General features: G+C 35.1%; 1 protein-coding gene across 9 annotated transcripts in view; it reads left to right on the top strand.

Moving 5' to 3' along the window:
* Positions 1-24,009, top strand: part of NBEA (neurobeachin) — a 452,703-nt gene that overhangs the window by 359,851 nt on the left and 68,843 nt on the right. For all 9 annotated transcript variants that reach the window (XM_064409011.1, XM_064409015.1, XM_064409017.1 and 6 more), the window contains 3 exons: positions 416-531; positions 9,190-9,302; positions 18,790-18,930. In XM_064409011.1, the coding sequence (XP_064265081.1) occupies positions 416-531; positions 9,190-9,302; positions 18,790-18,930 (370 nt within the window). The remainder of the gene's footprint in view (positions 1-415; positions 532-9,189; positions 9,303-18,789; positions 18,931-24,009) is intronic.

The following is a 24,009-nucleotide window of genomic DNA, read 5'->3' as shown; positions in this document are numbered from 1 at the left end:
TGTGTGATGGAAGTGTATGTCACTTTAATCTATCACTCACTCACATTAATGAATTTATCTCAATAAATCCTTTTGAAACAGGGAAATGGTATTCCTCCTTTATTCCTTCTGGACAAGCCTGGCACCAGGAGGTCTGCAGTTTCTTTTAATCCCAGTCTTTTATCCAGATTCAGAATAAAATAAACCACAAAATATAATATTCTGATTTCTTGCAATTCTGTAGTAGAGATAAAATAAAATATAGTTCCTAATTTTAGACATTTCTGAAATAAGGGTAATGGTGTCTTCTTGACTTCATTAAATGAAATAAAAAAGCCTCTGAGACAATCTGTACTTAATCACACTAAAAATGTTGCCCTACATCTTAACTTTTAATGAGACTCTTAAAAAATCATCCTTTAAATGAATTTCCTAGGAGAATCTCTCTGGCCACACCCCGACAACTTTATAAATCTTCCAACATGACTCAGCGCTGGCAGAGACGGGAGATATCCAACTTTGAATACTTGATGTTCCTCAATACTATAGCAGGTAAGGCTCCTGGCTCTTTAATCCCTCGTAATATGTTTATGTTTGTCAAAATCTTGAGCAATGTGACTTGATAGAATACATTTATCCCACTAGAATTCAGCTGCAGCTTTGTGATATATTCTGAAACACACACACATTACATTTTATCAGAAAATGCACAACCTATCACAGAGACTTTAGATTCATGTATTGCTGTGAAGGCTGTTCCTTGCTCCCCTTCTGCCATTTCCTCTGCTGACAGCTTTGTCTGAAGCTTTATTAGAGTCAACAAACCATTGCCAGAGAGTGTCTGGAAATAATAATGGGAAAATGTAATTTCGCTACTTCATCATTCTCAGCAACAGCAAGTAGACAGCAGAATAACAACAGTATTCTGCCTAGTACAGATGTCACCTGGATTGTGGTATGATTAGATTACAGCATCTTTTCTCATTTAGTTCTTTGAGATGAAATATAATATCAGATTAGGTATTTAAAATGAGAAATAACTGCCATAGACATCCATTTGTTACTGGCAAAAGAAGAGCTTTTCTGGCAATTGTCATTAATTAAACATTCAGGAAGATATTATTTCTTTCACCTTTCCCTTTTCTATGTGTTAACTCCAGTGTTAATTTTAAATGTAAAAAGCAGCAGTTTTCTACACCATATACAGAGATTTCCAGGAGGTTGTCTACTATTATGATTCCTGCCTGTAGCACACATGCTGCTTATGAACCTGCCTGTGGAGAGCCTCATACAGACATTTCACTTCAGTGAGCTTTAATTTGAAACCCAAATTAAATTCCACCAGGCATCACTTTGTACTCCAGTGTTACAACTCTCATCTTTACTTGGTCCTGACTTTTATGCTCGAGGTTATCCTCAGGCCAGACGTAAGACACATGTAAGTGTGAAGCCCAAAGGTAGCACTTGTTATGCTGACCAGTCTGGGGACAGTCACTGCCTTCTTCCCAGTAGGGCAGTGGCAGAATTCAGGAGCTGTCAAACTCTCTTGCTTTGAACCCTCAGGCTTTGGCCTCGGTGCTTAGATGGTAGTCATCGTCCATGCGTCGAGTCTTACGGATGTTAATAAATGTGTCATCAACTTATCCCAGTGTGATACAGAAGTGTTACCACTGAACAGTTGGAAATCTGAGGGCATGTTTACCTTGTGCAGTGGAGCAAAAAGCAGAATCCCTGAAACTACCGGAGATCTGGGCTGGAAAGTCCATATGGTGAAGTCCAGTGCAAGTCACCAGCTTGGTTCCCAAGCATTTTAGCTGCAGTCCCACAGATCTCTGCTGGAGGAAAGAGCCCTGCTGAGTGTTTATTGCCTCTGGTGCAGTGCCAGAATGCCTCTATCCTGCTTCTGGACACTGGCTTCTCTCCAGCTGCTCCGTGCCTCTCCCGCATCCGCTGCCCTTCTAGCGATGAGGAAATGCAGGCGGACCCTTGCCGGCTCCCTGGCTGCCTCACCTGAACATGGAGGATTTACTGGAGAACTGGGAAGTTAGCCTAGGTCCCCTCAGTCCTTGCCCAATACATTACTGACGGAACTGTCCTTTGCTGGTAATTTCCTTTTTGTGTATTCATTTCTTCTGTAAGCAGTGAATTTAAGCTCTTTAAATGAGAGTAGACAAGAGATAAGCCATTTATATATATATATTTATTTATTTTTTAATCAGTTTAAAAAATTTTTAATCAGTTTAAAACTCCAAGGTCATTATTTTTTAGGTACCTCACCAAAGCATTCAAACCTGGAAGACAGCATTATGTCTGAAGTAATTTAGAAATTGCAGTAACACTTACACTAAAATACCTATCAGTTAACAAGCTTCAGCCTGAACAGATTCCCTTAGAGTATCTCAGAGGTCTCAAAAATTTTTTTTTTGATCTGTTGTTTGATACTAGTGCTGCTGGGCAGGCTTAATAGCCAAACGCTTGGGGTGATTGCATGAGACAGGATTCTCTTACGGTCATTTAGTGCCACTCAACTGCCTTATAACAGGATGCCTTGATATTAGCATTCCAGGTTCCACCTCCTGTGACCAAGGTTTGAAGGATTACTGATTATTTGTTATTTTTGGTGTGTGTCCATGAATTTCTGTCCTATTTGAAAAAAACTGTTTGGTCACTATCCCTAGTAGTGTCTTCCTCTGACTCAAGGCATTTAATTTCTAGCAGATTTATTTGTATCAGTCTCTTACAGATAAATCTCATTTGTTCATGTAAACTCATTGATTAATTGCATAGGATGCCTTGCTCATTTCACAGAATTTTCTAGCATCTCATAAAATCTTTCAGCAGTATGTGATTTTTAAAAAAAAATTAGAATAAAATTTATCCTTGGTAGCTGAACTTGCCAATGACACACACAAAACCTTTTCTGAGAATAACATCAGAGAATGAAAGCTGACTGAAACCCAACAGGCACTTCCATACATGACAATAAGCTCTTTATTCCAGTTTGGAACAAAACCCAAAGTTTTCCAAGTTTTTGACAGAAGCAAAAAATCCTCTCAAGTGATTTTTTGGAAGATCAACCAGGTTTTGTAGTTTTTAATGAAGTCTGCACTTCATCTAGAAAGCTCAGTTCCAAAAACTCATTAAGTACTTGGGGGTATTTACTAAGAATCTCCTCATAAAGTTCCTGGCAAAGCAGAAACCCACCCACAATAGAGTGCACATGAGCTTGAAGTCTGGTCACGGGGGACAAAGCTTCGAAAAAGAAATATATGTCAGGAAGTCTAGAAGTTCTCACGACTCCAAGCTGATCCTGGTTCCACCATTGCATGGACTTGTACCACCAGGGTCTGAAATCTGAAAAACTTCAGGATCGAGAGCTGTGAGGTAGCCTGAGTGACACCACTGCTTTTACAGCTGTGCCTGCATTTCTGTAAATCTTTTTGAAAGGTGTTCCTAAAAAATATTTCCCTTACAACAGATAGGTATTTTTTGACAAAGCACTAACAAAGTTAATAACTGTACCAGAAATACAATACTGGAAGCAAAGAACATCTACTCTACTACTTGTTGCTCTGGTTTTGATAACTGCCCAAGTACACCTGCATTAAGCAGATAAAAAATCTTATATGTACTGTAGACAGGACCCTCAGCAGTCAGAAGAAAATACAGGATTTTCTATTTTGTACACAAAAATAGAGTACTGAATATACTTGTGACCTCCTTTCCTAAGTAAAGCTGTATTTTCTTTTCTTTCTTCTTGGAAATCCAATTTCCAATTACAGTCCTAATTATACTCTTTTGTAATGAGACTCCATAAGAAATATCTCCTTATAAGTTACAACTTCTCTGCCAGTAATTGTTAGTGTAGCAGCAATGACCTAGTTTTAGTATATAACTGTTTATTTAAGCAGCATCTTATTCTCTAATGGTATTATTGTTTTCAGCTATTGAGAAATATATCTATCCTCTTTTTTTATTCATGTTGCCATTAAGCTCCTACTGGCTTATTCAGCAAATCTGAGCTGTAGTTTAGTCAGAAACATGGAAGTTTGACACTTAAGAATTGTGGATTATCTGCTGGTAAGTGGGTGATAAGAAAGGTCACTTCACTGGTTTTTCTTCTCATCCAAATAGAGGTCCACTAACAAAGTGTTTTAGCACATCTTTTGCCCATTATTTGTAGCTTTCTTTTTTTTTTTTTCTTCCAGTGGTTCTTGTTAGTCTCTAGCCCTTTGCAAAAGAGTAAGAAAGCACTTATGTTTCTTTGTTATCCTCCTTTGAAATTACACAAGAAGCAGTAGCCTTGGAAGAGTGATGTCCAGAAGTGAGGGTTCTGACACCAGCTTATTTCTCTCATTGTGACATCATGTAGCTGGGTCCTTTCCCACAGGAAGTCCTTTGCCTGTTTATTAATACTGTTAATTACACAGGCTGGTTGGTCTCTGTACAGCAGAACTGCTGAAATAAATAAATTAATCGCATCTTAAATCTCTCCCTGGTTTGCTGGTATGTCTGTCCTGAGAAGCATGGCCCCTGGCTGTTCTATAGGACCTTAATATTTGAAGTATCCTCTTGAAAAAAATCCATAATACTTTGGCATTTTCTTTAATTCTTACATCATCTTAATACCCCCTAGAAACTTTGCCATACTTCATGTTTAGATTGTTTCTGCTGTTATCTGTGCTCACAGATCACATATGCCCTAGTAACTTTCTACTTCAGCTCTCAAAAATCTCTCTTTCTAGATAATTTTCAATATCAATATCCAGTCCTTTGTGTGATTGCAGGCACTTGGCCTGATGTCTCATTGCAATTTCAGTTTGAAATCTCTCCATCTTCAAAACTCTCTAACACCTTGTTTCAACCTGTTTCTCTGTCTCTCTAGTCAGCTATTTTCTCACCTCCCTCTTCTGTTTCCCAGCTCTTCACCTCTTTCTTGCCCTCTTTTCTGGCTCGAGCATATTTCATCATGTTTACAGCTCTGGGCTTTCCTCCCAAAGGTAAACCCTGCACTCTGCTACTTATCAATCAGTCTCAGTGTTATGCTCTCCATGGCCCTGGTTTTTGTCCTGGCTGTGTAGACATAAGCCTTTCTGGTCACCTCCCCCCTCCTCCCTCTACCTGCTTCATTCTCAGGGATACTTTTGTTTTTGCTGTGATTATGCTAACTGTCCTCTCTGCATGGGACCAGCATATATGTCAACTGAACCCTCTGTGTGATATAGGAAACAAGTAATTCTTACTATTCTCAATTAAAAGATTATTAAAAAGCGTGCTTAAAAGTAATCCCACTGCAGCAAAAGCTATCAAGAGGAGTGGGAACAAGTTGTTTTTTCATATCATTGCAGTGCTCACTGTTTTAGCTAGAAGTCTGGATTTCAAACCTATTTCTCAGTATTTAACTAATTTCTGCTGTTTGATTTCAAATTGCAGTACATTAAATGTGTGCTTGCATTTGTATTTATTGGAATTTTAATTCTTTTAAATCCCACATGCCACTGCTTTTAAAAGAAATGAAGAATAATTGCATCCATAATTTTTGTGAGTAATTTCTTCTAGTGGAAAGGGATTATTTTTAAAGGTTTATGGAAAAAAATGACATCCTCAATTAGGTAATAAATTCAGATGAACTTCTTCCCCCTCACCTTTTTTTTTTTGCCTGTTTAGCATTTTCCACTTTTTTACTCTGTGATGTACAAGCCCTCACTGGTTAATTATGTATATATTTAGCTACTGCATGTGTTGGGCTTATTATTGTCATCTAATTAGATGTAACTCGAACTACTTACTTCTAGAAAAATCATTAAAAATTCTTTCCTAATGACCTAGAGATGACAAAATGTCTGTAAAGTGTGAAGAAGCAGACAAGCACAGGAACATCGCTCTTAAAGAGTGTTAATCCAGATGCTGCAATCATCTAATTAAACAATATTTTGCTGTCATTAACATTTTCACCAAGGAATTGCAGTTATAATTTCTTTGTCAGCTGTCTCTAGCTCACTTTACCTTAGAAACTAAAGTGCCATATAAAAACATTAAATTGGATGGTTTAATTAAAAAGTTTTTTTTTTTAATGAAGAAACATATCCAGCATTTCTGAGATCTCATTTACTATGCCTCATTTTTATTGTTCAAGTAGATTAGTGTCACAGGGCTTGCGATATTTAATATTCAGCCTTTAATATTAATCTCTGTAAGCCTACTTGAGGGGAAATCTGAAGGCTCTGAAAAAGTATAGGGACTACCAACAGTCATACAGGTTTATGTTCCATATTTATTTAACTAAAGAAAGGGCCAAATAATTCTTGTTGGAAGCACCAGACAATTGATGAGATGGCTAAGTATGTTCATCTGCTGACTTTACTCTGAAAATAATCAATTGTGAAGCCAGAACAGATCAAGACAGCATTTCTAATAAAGTGAAGCCACTAATATTTATGCATGTTTAGAATTAGGGATTTGTAATCCCATTATAGGCCTAGACCGCTGTCCTCCGCTCAGATAAGTACAGATGTGTGGTCTTACCTTGTAGGTTTGGTTTCCTTTCACAATTTAAATTAGGTTCATCTTCTGGAGTTAGTTTTATTTGTTGATATTAAGGAGGAAATTGTTGAGTTGAAAAAAATACATCACTAACTTTTTTATGGAACAAATTAAGAGCTATTCTTAGTAGTTATTATCTTCATAAATAAAACATGTTTTATAAAAATTGAAGTAGGAGAGAAGAGAATATGTTAGGTTTTTTTCACAAGACTTATATTTACCAAATACATAATCTTGAAGGCTTCATTATTTGCAATTTATCCTACCTAAGCTGAGAGAGAAGCTGCTTCAAATTATTTCTTACTGTGAGGTAAAAAACTGCACAGAGGAGTTACTGCAGTGTTCTCACATGGAGCTAATGCACATGAAAATTTCTTCAATTATCTATACTACAAGTAACCTTTCTATAATATAAGTAAGCAAAAGAGTCAGCAAGGCTCAGGATTGCTTTTTTCTTGCCTTATTCACACAATTATGACTTTCCCATATGGAATGGGAACAAACAGTCAAAATCTTGTTGACTGAATATTGAAAGTGAATTGATACGAAATGAATAAGTATCAAAATTAAATGAAATCACAATATGAAAAAAAAAATCTCAATTTCAAAATAAAATGTAATTTTGTATGACATTTCCTTTCAAAATTTTGCAAAAGGATGTTCTAGCTTTTTTAATACTTCCATAAAATGGTTACAGTTGAATATGTTTATTACTGTGAGCTCTTTTCTATACAAATTTTGATTCTGCAGAATCTTAATTTTTCCTTATGCTTTGTAATAGACTACAGTCCTCTCAGTCATTCTCTTCCTGGATCTCAAAGTTCTTTTAGACTTCTCTCTGCATAAACACAAATGTCTTTCTATTGTGAAAGCTTTTGCATGTTCTTCTGTTAACTTAATTAAAGATTCTGATGGTGAGAAAATAATTTATTGTATGAAGCGGTAGTTTTATAGAGGCCTTATTTTAAAGGACCCTAAATTTGATAATCTCATGAAACTTTTCAAGTCATATGCAATTAAACCCTTGCCAAAGAAGAATATAATGTTCTGATTTGAAGGATGTAGAAAATGAGGCAAATTTGTCTTCCTTCAAAAAATCTAGAGGCCTTGTCCAAAAGTCTAAAAGAATAAATATTCTAGAAGAACATACCTTTCCTTTTCCTCTCTTACAAGGATAAATTCTGGTATACTTCTTGATACAGTTGTTTGACACATTGTTGTTCTGTCCAAGAGTTGTTTTGCTTTCATTCATTAGTTCATTTGTTCATTCATTGTTGATATTAAAGAAGTGGTTTTGTTTCTATCCATCTTTATTTGTGTATGTAGCACACAGTGCTGTAATTGCTTATTTGACAAAGTTATATTTGCACCTTAATTGTGAACATCTATGTTTTCAGAGTGTAAAAATGAGGACGCAAAATTATTAAGAATATGCACTTCTCCTGTATTCAGTGAAACTATGTACAAGATAAAAACATGCTTTTTGTTCATCAACTTCTGTTGAAAAAATAAGGTGCATGTAGAGCAGTGAAAGTTTCACATTTCATTAAAGCAGAACTGATTTTTTGTGGAGAATTGCAACTGCGACTCAGAACAAGGAAGCCTGTGTTTTTCTGTGCTGGGTTTTGTACCCCAGGAATCTGTCCAGAATCTGGAAGGAAGCAGTTAGTGAGACAGGGCTGTAAATCTGCTACAGGACTGGGAATTGTTAACCTGGATTATTTCAGTCTGCTAATTATATTATATGAATACACACACACACATATATTTATGACCTGATTTTGTTTTTAAAGGCTCTTGTTGCATATCATGTGCTTCTCACTATACCAATAGGATGGACAGCTCTGAATTAAGAAATTTCATTTGTCTTATCACTGAAATGTTAGATTCTACTAAATACTAGAGAATACAAAAATAACAGCCTTTCCCAAACACACTTTGTGATGAATTCATAACTTTTAATTCATTGTAGTTGAAGATTGTTCTTTTGAAATGGTATCTATAGATGATTTTTGCTCATTTGAGCTGCTGGGATGACAGCAGTGTTTCTTTCATGATTGAAGAGCGTGACCTGTGGTACTCAGCTCTGTCTTTTACATGAAAGAACTCTTTTGAATTTTCAAAGTGATTAAAAAATAGTGTTACAGCAAACATGACTTTCATCACTTTGATTCCACAGTTGCCATGGAATCTCACCATTTTTTCAGTGGAGAACCATAGGGAATGATGGATTAACATGAACTATTTATGATAGATTTGCAAACCTCAAATTTACCCCCTTGCTGTTTGGAGTCTCATTTTATCTTTACTAGCTGTGATACTTCATGAAGTTTCTAGGAAAGTAATAGTCTAGTTCTTTTGAATTTCTACATTCATGACATAAAAATGTCTTAATGGAAATAAAAAGAAAGTGTTTATTTGCATATGGTGCATTTTAGTTGATCTTAAAAGATACTGTGCTTTTTATATTATTTCAGTTTGTGTGTTGACTTCTGGTTCAAGATAAGTGCACCTAAATGGCTGCTTTTGTCTGGAAGATTTATACCTGATTCTGTCAAAGTGGTGGGAACTGGGAACATGTGATGCAACAAATGTAACCACTACATTTTTTTTTCTAGCTGGACAAGTGGACATTTCCCAATTCTTAAAACTTTCTTTTTTCAATAGGACGAACGTACAATGATCTCAACCAATACCCTGTATTTCCATGGGTTTTAACAAACTATGAGTCTGAAGAGTTAGATCTGACCCTTCCAGGCAACTTCAGAGATCTTTCAAAGGTATGTTTCATTCTTGTTAAAGAGGAGTAAGTCAGCCCGTTTAGAAAGACATTTTGTTTTATATTTATAGTCTGGTCAAGTAAAGTCTTTATCTTAAACTCATAAAAGTCTGAAATAGATGTTTCTATTTTAGAACTTTTTTATACTGAATCTCTATATTATGCTGCTTCCATGTCCCTGACTTATCTGGTTCCAAATCTGCAATTCCTCTGTACCTTCTGACTTATGGAAGAGGAGTGCATCAGACCACTTGATCTCACTAATTTTGCCTCTTAGTTTATAAAAGCTGATACTTTGGAAATAAAAAGCTTGGACTAATATTTCACTTTATTTTGCAATTACTAGAATAGTAATATAGTATCAGCATCTTCTTTTGATTTAATAGCTAGTAAAGGAGTGTTTTTTATTTTAGATCCTGGAATATCTGATCCTTATTGATATTTGTTGGGGTTTTTTCTGTCCAAGCTGATTTGGGCACTTAGTGCTTTACAAAAAAAAAAAAAAATTCCTAGTGTTTTTGGTGGTGGTCTTTTTTTTTTTTTTTAAATTTTTTTTAAATTTTTTTTTCCCCCTCTAATGGCATCACATTGTCATAAATACCCAGCTCTGGTACTCTGGTTGTGTTAACAGACAGCAGAGAAGGTCTGTCCTGGCCAAGCATAGCAGAAACACATGGAGAGGCTCTACTTTTGGCCAGCTAAAATAAAGACAAAAAAAAAAAAAAGGGCTTGAAACTGAGTTGTGGGAAGCATCATTCCTGGTTGCTATCAGCTAAGAAAATATATGCACTTTCTTGCCATTGAAGGTGGCAAGATGGTGCATAGCCCTGCAACATCCCCAGTGAGAGGTTTCTGTTGTCTGGTGTGTCAGCTTTCTTGCATCCTTACCACAGCTCCTCAGCCAAGAGGGGGAAGTTGCTTGTACAAATTGAGTGAGGCTCAAAACCACAGGAAGCTGTCACTCATTGCCTTTAGGAGCGAGGCTGGAGAGGAGAAAATGACCCCCAAGGCCTGTTCTGCAGTCCTGTGCTGCAGACCCTGCATTCCCTTCTGCTGCTGGACAGACATGAGTGTTTCTGGGGTTTATGCTTTAAGTCTGGATTTCTTTCCTCCTCTCCCTGCAAGCACACATCCTGGGGAGCAATGGAGACATCCTGTCCTGGATATTTGACAGTTTCATCTCTGCTGGAAAGAGTGTGCTTGCAGTACCTCCAGATGTGTTGTAACCATTCCTGGAAGCCTGCTTTTGTAAGACATCCAAAATAATTTGAGTAGGACTTGAATTCATAATAGTGGATAGAGACACCTAAGCTTACACTCCTTTTTTTTTTCTTAGACAAAAAAAAAATAAATAAGCAAGTAAACACAGAATTTACAGTACATTCACAGTATGCCTCAAAAGGAAATAAATTGCTTGATACTTCCGTTAGGTTATGTAAAACTTCTGACCTTTCACAGTATTATAGGTATGTTTCACAAATGTGTTTTTCAGTTCTGTAACACCATTGAAATCTGTGCCAAGAACAATAAAAGATCCACAGACATGACTTAAAAAAAGACCTGTGATCATTTTACACTGGCTTGTTCCCTAGCATGTATAAAAGTAGTGCTGGTTTAGAATTGTTCAGAAAGATAAACCTTTCATTAAGGTGCTTACACTTTTCAAAATCTCTCAAACTCACTTTCTGGACATATTAATAGCACTGCATGTGGTGAAGTGCAACAAGATTAGACAGTGTCTCGTGAGTCCTTCTCTAGGTATTTAGTTTTGTTCAATCCAAACTTTTACAGCAATCTACTAAAATACGTAATTGCTACAGGAAGTAGTGTGATAGCTGAATAGATGTGTTTTCCTCATGAGTTAGTAAAGACTCATTATGGAATTAGTGCATGTATAGCTTATTAAGTATCACTGTACTGTTATTAGTGTTCTCCTCAAAAGGAAATGTAAAATCAAGTCCATGATTATTTATTTTTCATCAAGAGTCCATGCAATGTGCACCTTTTCTTGCCAATTTGAAAACTTACCAAAACCTATTGGTGGTTTCCTCTGGAACAGCTAGGGTTTTGACCACTGAAAAGCCTACACAGAACTAGTCAAGGAAAATGACCTTTCCTTTCTGGCAATATCTGGGCTCCATTTATCCCATGGATGTATGAGAAAACACATGTGAAATCTGTAAAGTGTTGTGGAATACCTCAGCATAAAAGGGTTGTAATTGTCAATTTTTTGCAGAATTCATTATGAAAAAATCTGATAGATTTCATTTAACCATGGTTTTAAAAGGAAAAAATTGTTAATTATTTCTTTTAAAATGCAGTGGCTGTTTAGTATGGAATGCCTGACTTGGGCTTTTCAGCATTACTTGCATCCTGTTTCAATTTTTGCATTATCAGCAAAAATCTTAAAAATTCAAATGTCTCTGAGGTATTACCTTCTCAATTCTGTTTTCATTTTTTATATTGTCCTGTACCTTTTTTTTCTCATGGAGGTGAATCCTGGGTAGACTGGTGCTTAAAAGCAGGAGTTAGTAATTTATTGTTAATATTGAAGGAAGTTGTGCTATCAAGCCTCAGTCAGACCTCTGGGGCAGGCCCATTCAGTATCCTTTCCATGAGGAGCAACTTCCTTCTGTTGGATTTTGCCCTGCAATGGAGACATGTTCCTGCAGATTTGATGGCAGATCAGAACCTCCAGCTAAACTGTTGATGGATAAAATCTCCTTTGTCAGTTCCTGACCTTCTGTCTCTCTGTAAATTTTGCCCTTCTTAGTTTCACAAAGCCTCTGTCCTTGCTATTTAGCAATTAATAATCCTCGAACAATCTTTTGAAATTATTTAGAATTTTAACACTATTGCATATATGGTAAAAGCCAAAAAATCCAATGAAATTAAAAGAGAAGTCACTTACCATGCTTTGTTTTCTTGTTTTAAAATAGTTTTTGTAGTTAAACATAGGTGCTAATTCTAGCTTTTAAAAAATATTTTGTGTATTCTTGCTTGAAGTTCATACAATACTATAGTGTCAGTTCTGATAATTGACTACACAATTTTTCAAATTTTTAAATTTTGGCTTCCAGGCTTTCTGTATAAAATATAATACACCACCTTTGTGATATCACAACTCCTAAGTGAACATACATATCAAATGCAATTCATGTGTTTTTTGGAGATGAAATCAGAGGTGTTTGTCTTGCTTAGGATGTCAATAATTGAGCAAAACATGCACTTTTGCATTTATTCCAAACTTAAATATTTACATTTGTGCAAAGCCGTCTTGAATATGTAGTTTGTTCTTTCCTTCCATTCCATTTCATTCTGGTTTTATGTGGCACTCCTTATTGTGGTATTTTTACATCCAGATGTTGCTTGTTCTCTCAGAACAATTATGTTTAAGTATTAGTCTGAAAATTCTTCTGTCCTTTTTCTTTTAGGTGTTTAGAATTTCTGTTCTGAAAGCTTTTTGGTTTTTTCCTTTTACATATAGTTTTAGATTTAAAACCAGGGTTCATGGGCATGGAATGTGCCATGGGAGTGGGATATATTGGACCTCTCATTTGATTAGACAGTGTAGGTTCAAGTTTTATTCATTACATATACAAGGTTAAAGGTTATATTTATTGTTTGACAGGATCAAAAGCTAATGAAAGAGGCTGTCAGAGATACATAGATTATCTTTTCTGTATCAAACTATCAGGTGATCTGCTTATTTTCTTCTTTGTTGAGATTTTCTTTAGAAGAATACTTAGGATATTAAACATTAGTCCAGGAAACATGTACAGAGCTCTTACTATACAGTGATTTTTTTTGTGAGGTTCAAGTCACTTAAAATGTGGTATGGTTTGTTTGTATAAAATTGTATGAGTTTTACTCCTAAATTATAGCGAATGCATGGTTTTGACACGTGGCATTGTCCCTGCTCATTAAAGTGTAAACGGGAATTTCTCCTCATTTATTTCCAGTTACACATCCTGTTAAATAAAATGATTCTTCACCAGGCAAAGTAATACTAATATTGACATGTGTATGAAACATCACACACCCATTCATTGAGTGGAAAAAATTATGTTTTGTTAATATAGAAGGTGTTTGACTGATGGGTGGTGATAAGCATAACCACTTTTCCTTATTACTGTGCTATTTCAAGAAAAGGAAGTGATAAAGCCCCAAGGCTTCTAAATGTAATAATGCAAATGAACACATCCAAGTGTGAATATTTCAAGGCAACCACAGTTAATACTTCCAAAAATGTTATGCTGTGGAATGGAGTTTATGGGCTTTTATGAGCCCTTCATTGGAAAAATGAAATAATTTTCTGTAAAATTAAACTTCTCTCTTTATCATATGCAACTCTTCTATCAACAGAAATACTACACACAATTAAAGCCACACAATTAAACATGTGTTTTTCTTAAATAAACAGTTCATTTACTGAGTGAAACTCTGGTACTATGAATCTGTGAATGCTTTTATATTTGATATTGTTGATATCTGCTTTTCATATTAGGATGCTGAAGAAAAATCTGTTTACTAATTTGGATGCAATTGCACTTTATTTTTAAGTTTAAAATATCATCCTAAGACAGCTATTTATCGGTTGTTGTTCAGTGGGTGATTTTTAATAAAAAAGCAAGCAGTCAGGAAAAGCTCAGTCAGTTTTCAGTTGGAGCCAAATAAAGCCAGGTTCAATATACCTTTGTACCAAGCTATAACTTTGTGCAGTACATCACAAAAAAAAAAAATGACAAAAAACCCCAAACCAAAACAAACAAGAAAACCCAATAGATAAGGTAGCTGTTTTATGAATTAGAGTCAAGTTAAGCAGAATATTTCAGTGTCTAGATAAATGGGATGCTACATTCTGTTCTGCTCTCATGAGGGAATATAGTTCTATAGATATTATTCTATAGTTCAAATAGATATCACATGAGCTAGCATAACAAGTCCACTGGATATAAACACTAGATATGAGATGTATTGACAATATATTTTGACTTGTTCAAAGGCCAGATATCTAAAGAGATTAGGCAGGTAAAAAAAAAAAAAAGATGTAGTAGTGTGTTTTTAATATTACAGGAAATACTTGCCTTATTTTTAAATGGAAGAAAGAAACATAAAACAAACTGAAGCAACAAGTTTTAGTACATCCAAAGTGAAGTGGCTGAATAGGCATTGTCATACCTGTTCTGTTTATTTGGAGTAAAGAATATCTTATGAAACCATTATGTGGGAAGTTAATTCTATTTAATATGAGTCCTTACAGAGAGAGTTTTGCAATTAAAAGGCAAAAGGTGTGTTTGGAAAAAACATTATAAAACGTTATAAAACATTATGAAAGAACTTTTTAAATACTGTTCAGAACAATTTATTTTACTCAAATGCAGTTTCTGTATTTGTCTTGAGGTTAAGATATGGACTGAGACAGTATACAGATTGAGCTTTGTATTATTTGGGCAAGTCATTTTAATCAGTGCCCACACCAACAGAATCTCAGTCAAATGGAAATAATATTATTTTCTTGCATTACGTAAAGTTACAGGGATTGATCCATAAATAAAATTTAACTGCATTTTATAGCCATGATATTAGATTAAAACTGAGGTAGTTGACCTTCTGGGTTGAGAATGGCATAGTAAGGCTATGAAAAGTGACCAAAACTCCATATATCCTACACAGTTCACAAGAAATGTGATAGACTACCATTACTGCAGAACTTGTCATCTAATAGGACCCATGCCTCATCAGAGTAAAACTGGGCTAGCTGCTAGTTTATCCAACTGAGTTTTAAGGTGTTTACAGAAATACCTTTGTCTTTACTGAAGGATGAACTCATACCACTACCTGTTTAACAGCATTTTCCCACATGGATGTTAAACTAAAGAAGCCAGGGGCAGACCTTGCAGAATTTCCTTCCTGCTATTTTATTTATGGAATGGTTTTTGCTTACAGAAAGTGCCTAGACTTTTGGTATACAAATGCTGTTCTATTTGGGGTTAGTCAACAAGTTTTAAAATTGCACAACAAAAACAAAAACACCACAGCAAGGGGAAAAAAAAAAGAAAGAAAAAGAAAGAAAGAAAAAAAGTAAAAGGAGATATTTGAGCATGTGAGCACTTTCCATTAGCATTTTAAATGTGCATGGTTTCCTGAATCTGGAGAGGTGTCCTTTACATTAATGTGCAGAGAGGTGGTTCATATCAGTGTCTCCATGACTGCACAGAGAAGGGAGATCAGATGTTTCTTTTATTTCTTTACTACAGGCCAGAGATAACTTATGTAAGGCTGAAGTAGAAGCTGCAGAGTTGTGTGAGCACGGGCAGCTCCCAGCTCTGCTCCCCAGGCAGTGCTGCATTGAGACACTTGTGCCACTTCTGGGATCCCAGCTGTCATCTCCACATAAACAGGGCCATGTTTGCACACTAGCCCCTCTAGAGCAGCTCGGGGACTTCCAGCTCACCTTTCTACTGCAAACTATAGACATACCTAAGCAGTCTCCTCATGGACACGATAAAGGCTTGTGGAATGAGAGAAATTAACCCATGTCTCCTGAAACCCAGGCTGTCAGACAGATCACTAGCTCATCCAATCCAGGATCTGTCGTGAGAAGTTGAGATGAGACGTTATAGCTGAAGACAAGCTCTCCCTCCCTCCTTCCCTTCCAGGAAAGGACCCCCAAAACAATTTTTCCCAGAGATTTTCCTATGAAAATTGCAGTGTCATGCAAGAGCAAAAATTACTCTCATTGGTATTTCACTTAAAGGCTCCATTTTATTCAGATGATGTTTTGTGCATTTCAGGATTTTTCTTCAAATAAATCCTAAAGTAATTGAAAGGGAAAAGAAAAAGGTAATGACTCTGAAAACAATATTGTGCGAATCCAGAATACAGATTTTTGCGTTTATAATTTAGTACAATTAATCATATATATTCTGAAGGTAGATTATTTTAGGTACTTGTACAGGCATTTGATATGAAAATGGGAATGCATCATCTTACATCATTATACCTTTTATCTTTATATTGAAGTAACACCTCTCATTGAACAACCTAGAAAACATGATGATATGTTTGCATTAGTATTTTATATGAGTGTAGAAATTATTTTCAAATTGTTGAGAGAAGTAACCTTTTTTATTAAATATAACAATATTATATAAAATATGTTATTTAAAGGTACTGATTAAACCATCATTAAAATTTTGCTAGTCTATAAAATAAAATACCTCATAATTATTTTGAGCATCAGTTATACCTCACAGGCCTTGTTACTATAGTCAATTTACAGTGAATAATGAAAACTTCTAATCAGCATCCACTGTGTTTGGAAAGGCCAGGAGTTTTCTATATTTTCAATCTTGTGTTAATCATCATATTCATTCTCCACTGTGCCTTCAAACCTATATGTACAATGATATGGCGACAGATGATGTCTCTGTCTTCCATAGCCTCAGAATTCACTGCAGCATAGGATAAGACGCACCTTTGTCGTTGAGGGAAGAGATATTCTCAGGGTGTTTCTCCATTACCAAATACAATCTCACCAATTTGTCTGCTATTTTGTGTTCCCTTCTCAGAGGGGGTGAACATTTAGTTTTAACAGACTACAGTGTGAATTACTGCTTTAGCTCTTGAAATGTGCAGTTGGGATTGGAATTTTTTCTGCCAGAGAAGTGGATGCACACTACCTTAATGAGGGTGGTGTCAGCAGGTTCCATCCAGTCCTCAAAGCAACCCAAGGCCGATATAATTTAGCAAAGTGCACATATATCTGCACAGTTTGTCAGTCTAATGGGAAAGGAATGTCTCTTGCAAGGAAGCTGTTGAACAACCATTTTTATATAATGATAACTTAAAGGCTATAATTCTGCCAATGTGTTTCCTGACACTGGCAGGATGTGTAACAAAACCAAGTATAACAAAAATGCAAATATTTCTTTTTTCCTATTACCAGTATTTGGGAAATGAGCCTGGAAAGTGTTAGGGAATGGCTCATCCTTCTCTTTCAAGAATGTTTTGTGAGGTCTTTCAGTGCAGTCTGCACCAGATAACACCAATCCTTTGGGATTACTCAATCATTTTACACATATGAGAAAACTATTAATGTCTCCATGACACAGCAAAGTATTAAGCATCCAGAGTTCTTAATGTAAAAAATACTGAAATCATAATGTTTTAAAATGTAAAGGTTCACCAAAGACTGCTATTTTAAAACAAGCTCTAAATCAAAAAATATCATGTTCTATGTTGGCCTTTTAAGCAGCCATGTCAAAAATCATAGCAGTGCTGAAAGAATAAAATGCTTGCAGCTTTAAATTTTTTAGTTACATATCTAGTGTAGTGAAACACAGAGATTTGATCTTGTTCTGGTATTTCCTTTCCAAATTACTTTGTATTTTAATTCAGTAGAAAAATTGTGGAGTGCAATAGAATGTGAAAATACTGTTAGCATTTGGTCAAAGCCCTTGCCTATATATATATATATGTTAATGCCCTTAATAATATCAATTCTAATGAAACTTTGGTTAATGCAAATCAAGTAATAATTGCAAACTACAGTAAGTTTAAACAATTATTTGGTGTGGAAGTGTGCTCTCCTCTAAGTATTAAACTCTGGTTGCTTGGTTAATTTTACTATAAAAGCTAAAATCTGTATTTTTGTTATCCAAGTAACTTTTGCATCACACAGTGACAAATACTTTTTGTAAAAGCTTCTGAGATAAAGTGGGTTGAAAATCATAAAAATCTTGTATTCCTCAAGTAGCCACATCAAAACCAATGGTCCCTACTACTGCCTTACATCTCTTTTGGTTTTAGTCTAATTCATATAGATTGTCCTTTAAATTTGCCCAGAATGGACTTTGAATTTTTGAATAATTTCCACATTCTATTCTTTTCGAGTACAAAGCTTGTTTGCTTTGTTCAGTAAAACGTGGCTTTGTTCAGTCAGAAAGTACACCCAGTCCTGAGGACTATGCATGGTTTTTAAGTATTTCTGCTTAGGATCACCAGACACCATCAGCAGTTCCGCGTGAAATCTTTTCATCATGAACTGCGCATTACAAAGTATCCTGTGCGAGCAGAAGTCAGTTTTCATTAGCTGTGTGAGTATGGTGAATGACAGCAACAGAAATATTAGTTTGGCCTCAATGCATTTTAAATGCAGTTTTAGAAGTCTATTTCCAGAAGAATGTTACTGAACTAATTGGGAAACAACTTACACTTCAAGAAGGTCTTGAAAGTTTGCAGATGTGGATCACTTATATTTGTCACTTAAAATAAGGAAACTCATAAGACTTATAGTACACAAAGCCTTTGAAAATAAACTCTAAGCTTACAGCAATCTCAGGGGTTACTACAGCATGGAATGTGTTTGGTTGCAGAGTCTCCTGCGCAGTGAATCTTAATGCAGAATTAACTTATGCCATATCAGACATGATGCCCTTCAGCTGATAATATATTCAAATATTGTCACTTTTGTCACTTTACAGCCTATTGGTGCTTTGAACCCAAAGAGAGCTGTCTTCTATGCAGAACGGTATGAGACATGGGAAGATGATCAGACTCCACCTTATCATTATAACACCCACTACTCTACATCTACTTCTACCTTGGCTTGGCTCGTTCGTATTGTAAGTATTTCTGGATCCTGGTTTTCATGGATATCTTATTTACAGCATCTCTTCTGTCACTTACCACTGTTTTGTTTTGTTGTGTTTTATTTTTATGAAAGCACCTTTCTATTAAAATCTGATTGTTCTTCTCTAACTTAAAGTCTCAGAAATTCTCTTGATATTCTTTATATGCTCATTTATAGTGATCAGGAGGTTCTTCCTACCCAAACAAACCAAAATAAATTTAAACATTAAATTGTGCTGGTATTAAGATGTATACAATGAGAAAAATGCATCTAAAATTAAATCCACCCAAAAAAAAACAACCTCAAGACAGAAATCTGATACTGCTCATACTCATTTATTATTTTCAGCTAGGGACAGATCCATGCAACATTTAAAAAAAAAGCCTTTTGTAAGAACATTAAACTGTCACATTGAGAGGGGAATTATATAACCAGTTTTATATTAAAGCAACATTGAACAATGTTTTATGCAAATGAACTATGCTTCTAATTTAATGAATATCTCTACAGTTTTTGAAAATGCAGAAATGTGGATTCTAATTCAAATTGTTACGTCAGTTCTGGAAACCTCATGCTCCTATGATCAAAACCAGATCTAGGGAAGGGGACTAAACTTTAAAGATAGAATGAATCTGAATTCAGTGTATGTGTTATCACAATTATTTACAGAATAAAGAGTGTTGATATGACACTGAAGGTTTCACAGAGAAACCTGAATTAATGAAAAGTTGAGTGCCTGTGTAATAAGTACACCTGCCAATAAAAATTTGTTGCATAAAGTGTATTCTAAGCATATTTTGCCTAAAACAAAGCAAAACAGCCACACAAAGCTTGATAATCAAGTTTGAACTCATCTCAGCTTCCCTTAGACATATACGTTCATGTTTTTTTTTGCTCTGAAGGGAATTCATGTGTCTGTAAGTTCAGGATATACTTCTTAAACCATGGGAAACTAAGTGTTGATTACACTCCTGTGTTGGGTGACCACTGTATTCCTTTTAAGTGTTGCTGAATTATTCATCTACTGAATACATTTTATGGTACACTTTGTTGCCTTAAAGTAGATTAAAACCAGTAGTTTTGTTTGAATGTTTGTCTATTAATTTTGGCTGCTGTGCAGCAAAAGATCCCCTCTCACTAGTCAGCAAATTCTCAGTGCTGAAAGTCTGGTTACAGTCTGAATGTACAACACACCAAGGAGTATTCACTTCCTGCATTAGGTTAATTCAATGTCATTTTTACTACTGTTCTTTATGTAATATTGTAGATGGTCTTGCTCTGCTTGTGTTTTCACCTAAAAGAGCAAGAGAACAAAGTCTTTGTCTTGATGGCCTTGCAATGGAGACCATACTAATTACATTTGTTAGAGCAAACAAATATATGTGAGGATAGAAAGCAGAGGTGGAAACCACTGATACCCCAAGAAGAGGTTGCCAATGAAAAGGTGGAAACAACAGATAACTTAAATATGGGGACACTCCTACACAGGTATTTTAAAGATTAAATATAATTGACCAGCAAAGAAAAGCAATCTCTAATGGGAGTAGACAACAGAAGTGAAAGAAGACAAATCCAGGGAAAATTTGAACCTCAGAAAAGGAAAGAAATATAATGATAAGACTGGATAAGGCAGCAAATGGAAAGCCTAAATAGATATTTGAAAACAAGTGTTTATAGAGGAAAAGATGATGGCAATGAAGATTATAATGTCATAGCAATCTATAGAGAGATATTTTTGTTACAAAATAAAGGATGAAATATCCTAAGGGAGAAGATTGTGCCAGTGAAATTGATAAATAAGGCTAGGTCAGATTTCTGTAAGTCAAAGTAGTATTTATTGAATTTTTTGAGCTAGAGCTTTGACATGAGTTTGTGCAAAAGACTCTGTAAGAAAAGGTAAATTACAGTCTAGTCCAAACAGAGGAAGGTGACATTAAGAGATGCAGAGATTCAGACAGAAAAATTTCAGCATTTTGAAAGACTGGAGGAAAGTGATGGGGAAAGGTGTTACTGTAGAGCTTTTGGTAGAAAGTGACAACAAACTGAGAGTGAAGGTCAGGAGTACAAACTAAAACCATGGGAGAAGACTGTAAAGAAAGGAAGAAGAAAAAAGGAAAAATAAAAGAAAAAGAAAAAAGCAACGAAACAAATGAAAAATATATGACAAAAAGTAAATTGGAACAGAGAGTTTAGATAGAAGCAGAACAAAACAGAATGTAATAATGGGAATCCAAGTGGAGAAACTGCCTGCCTAGACCTTAGTGTTGGAGGAAACAGTATTTGCTGTAAGTAAGGAAGTTTCAGCCACTCTGAAGTATATATAGAGAGAGAATTGTGTAATTGCCACAAAACCTTAAAAATTATTTTAAGTCTTGCTTTTCAGCTTTGACAGGTGCAATCTGGTTTCTGTCAGTTGTCTTCAAAACATTGCTTTTAACATCATATTTTTGAGTCAATTCTGTGATAATCTGTTCCCTACTGCCTTATATTTCCCTCAGTTGCTTTCCCTTATCTGGCGTATTGTAGTGGGTTGGCTTTGCCTAGATGTCAGGTACCCACAAAAACTGCTCCACTACTCCCCACTTCAGCTGGGCAGGAGAAAGAAAAAATAAGGAAAGACTCATGGGTTGAGATAAGGTCAAGGAGACATCCCTCCTCACCAGTTACCATCACAGGCAAAACAGACTTAGCTTGGGGCAATTAGTTTGAATTATTAGCAATCAAATGAGAGTAGGATAATGAGAAAATAAAATCAAATTTTAAAGCCACCTTCCTCCCAACCCCTCCCTTCTTCTCTGGACTTAACTCCTAAATTCTCTCTCTCCTCTCCCCACTGACACAGGGGAATGGGAATGGGGGCTTTTAATAGAGTTATGGTACCATTGAATGTTCTCTATAATTGCTACTAAAGAATTTATATTTGCATAAATCAGTTGCATCTTTATGGAAACAGCAACCACTGTTTGAGAGCATGATTCTCTAATGTTTGTAGAGAATAATTGTCTTCCAGTTGCTGTTGAAATGAGTGCATATTTCTACAAGGTAGAAGAAATTCTGGATTTATTATGAGTTAGATCGGATTGAGTTAAAACCAGTTTTTAGTGAGATTCAAAGGTGAAGAGAACTGGATGTCATCTGGTAAACAGAAATGAATTTGGGTCTTCTTTTTGTTAGAATTGAGCAGGATAACTACAGATATATCAGGCAAAAGATGTGTGTCACTCTGATAAACCCTTACATTCTCTCTCTTACAAATGGCTGGAAAGACATTTTTGTGTGACATAGGATGTCTTAAAATGACCACATCTCTTCCTCCTCCCTCCTCTACTCCCACCATAAATTTTTCAAATGAGTCTGGGTCCTGCTAAAAGGGAAGGGCAGGAGAGAAGTGCTATTGAATAGAAAAACTCGTTCTCGCAGCTCAAGCTTGTGTTCAATGTAATCAAGTCCGCCACGAATTACTCTCCTTGTTGGCAGTGAACAAGGCGTGAATTTTATTCAGAATATTAGGCATGAGTGAGATAGAGTATTAATGAAAACATTGTGCTGCTTTATAGCTTTCACAGCGACAAAACCTTTACATGAAATGACAGTAATCGGTATCATAGAATAACAGTATTTAAATTAGTATATAGAATACAGATATGAATTATATTTGTATAAGCACTTGACTTCCCAGAGAATAAAAATTACCTTAAAATTATGTTAGAGGTCTGAGATAAAGCAAGGGAAAGCTCTGAATTTCTGCTAAGGATTAAAAGTCCAAAAAGATAGGCACAACAGGCCATGGCAGGATAGCATAATAGGGCACCCTGTAGTGCTCAGCTACTAAAAGTTTAATCCTTGATTATGAATTTTATTGCTTTTGTGTATTTGTCTCAGATGCTTAAAATAATGTTGTCATGGAAGTTTGGATTAATATTTTTACATAATTTATTGTAATTACATCATTTCTCTGGTTTGTGCTTCTTTTAAATCCATCGACTGCTTCTGATTTCAGAACCTCTGCAATGATCCACAGTCTGCTCCACAATAATATTCACAAAAATTACACACATCTTATAAAGAAAAGAGTGATGGGTAGGAGCTGTTAGAAGACAGAATTATTTGTTCTCAGATCAAGAACATATAGTGTTTTTCAGTCAAAGGGGCAAGCTAGAAAACAGCATAATTCCTATTACAAATATATACAGATAAATGGGAGAAGGAATTAATTTAAAAGTAAAATAATTCTAATATTTAAAAATGTAAATTTAATAAAATTACAATAGTAACATAATTTTAGGATAAAATAATGTAATCCAATTTCTGTATATATTGTTTAACATTTTGTACTTCTGGGTCTGAATCTTACATATTTTCATTTATATTTTACATTGAATTCACTATATGGAGCACTGAAAAATCTGGATAGATAAGAACTTATTTTCTGTGAATATTTCAATTAATTGTGGTAGTTTATACTACTCACCAAGTTGAGCCACTGTTAAATTTTTATATTCTACTTAAATTATAAATCTCTTCCTCACCTCATGGCCTTTTAATACTCACAAGGGCAAATAAAGCCATTCTGGAATGATATTTAGGTCCTCCAGCAAGAAATTATATTGTGATGATTTTGTATTTAATTTGATTATTTTAATTAATTATTTAATACATTTTAGTATTCGCTGATTGGAATAAATTAGCAGATAAAAGTATATTTATGAGATACCATTCTTTTGAATGTCTCCATTAAAAAATATTTCCCATGTTTTAAGAGGAAAAAAAATTGATTAGGGTTTTTTCATCTTTGAAAGAAAGTCATGCTGTGCATGATAGAAAAAATTAACTGGAAAGACGTGTGGAATAAAAGTAGAGAAATAATGGTCTTTTGGAGTCAGAATTCCATCTTTTATTTTCCTCTTTCTTTGGATATTTTTACTATTTTTGCATCCATGCTTTCCTTATTTTAATTTCTCTTAAGGACTATGTAAACATAAATTTCTTCATATGTTTTCCATCTGGGGTAATTTTCCCACAGTGTGTATAATGTGGCATAATTCCTTCAAACGTTCTTTATTAATGGAGG

The sequence above is a fragment of the Passer domesticus genome, chromosome 2 (assembly GCF_036417665.1).
Source record: "Passer domesticus isolate bPasDom1 chromosome 2, bPasDom1.hap1, whole genome shotgun sequence".
In the NCBI taxonomy this organism is placed as follows: Eukaryota; Metazoa; Chordata; class Aves; order Passeriformes; family Passeridae; genus Passer; species Passer domesticus.
Note: the sequence above shows the minus strand (reverse complement) of the source record. Positions and strands in the feature narration are given on the sequence as shown.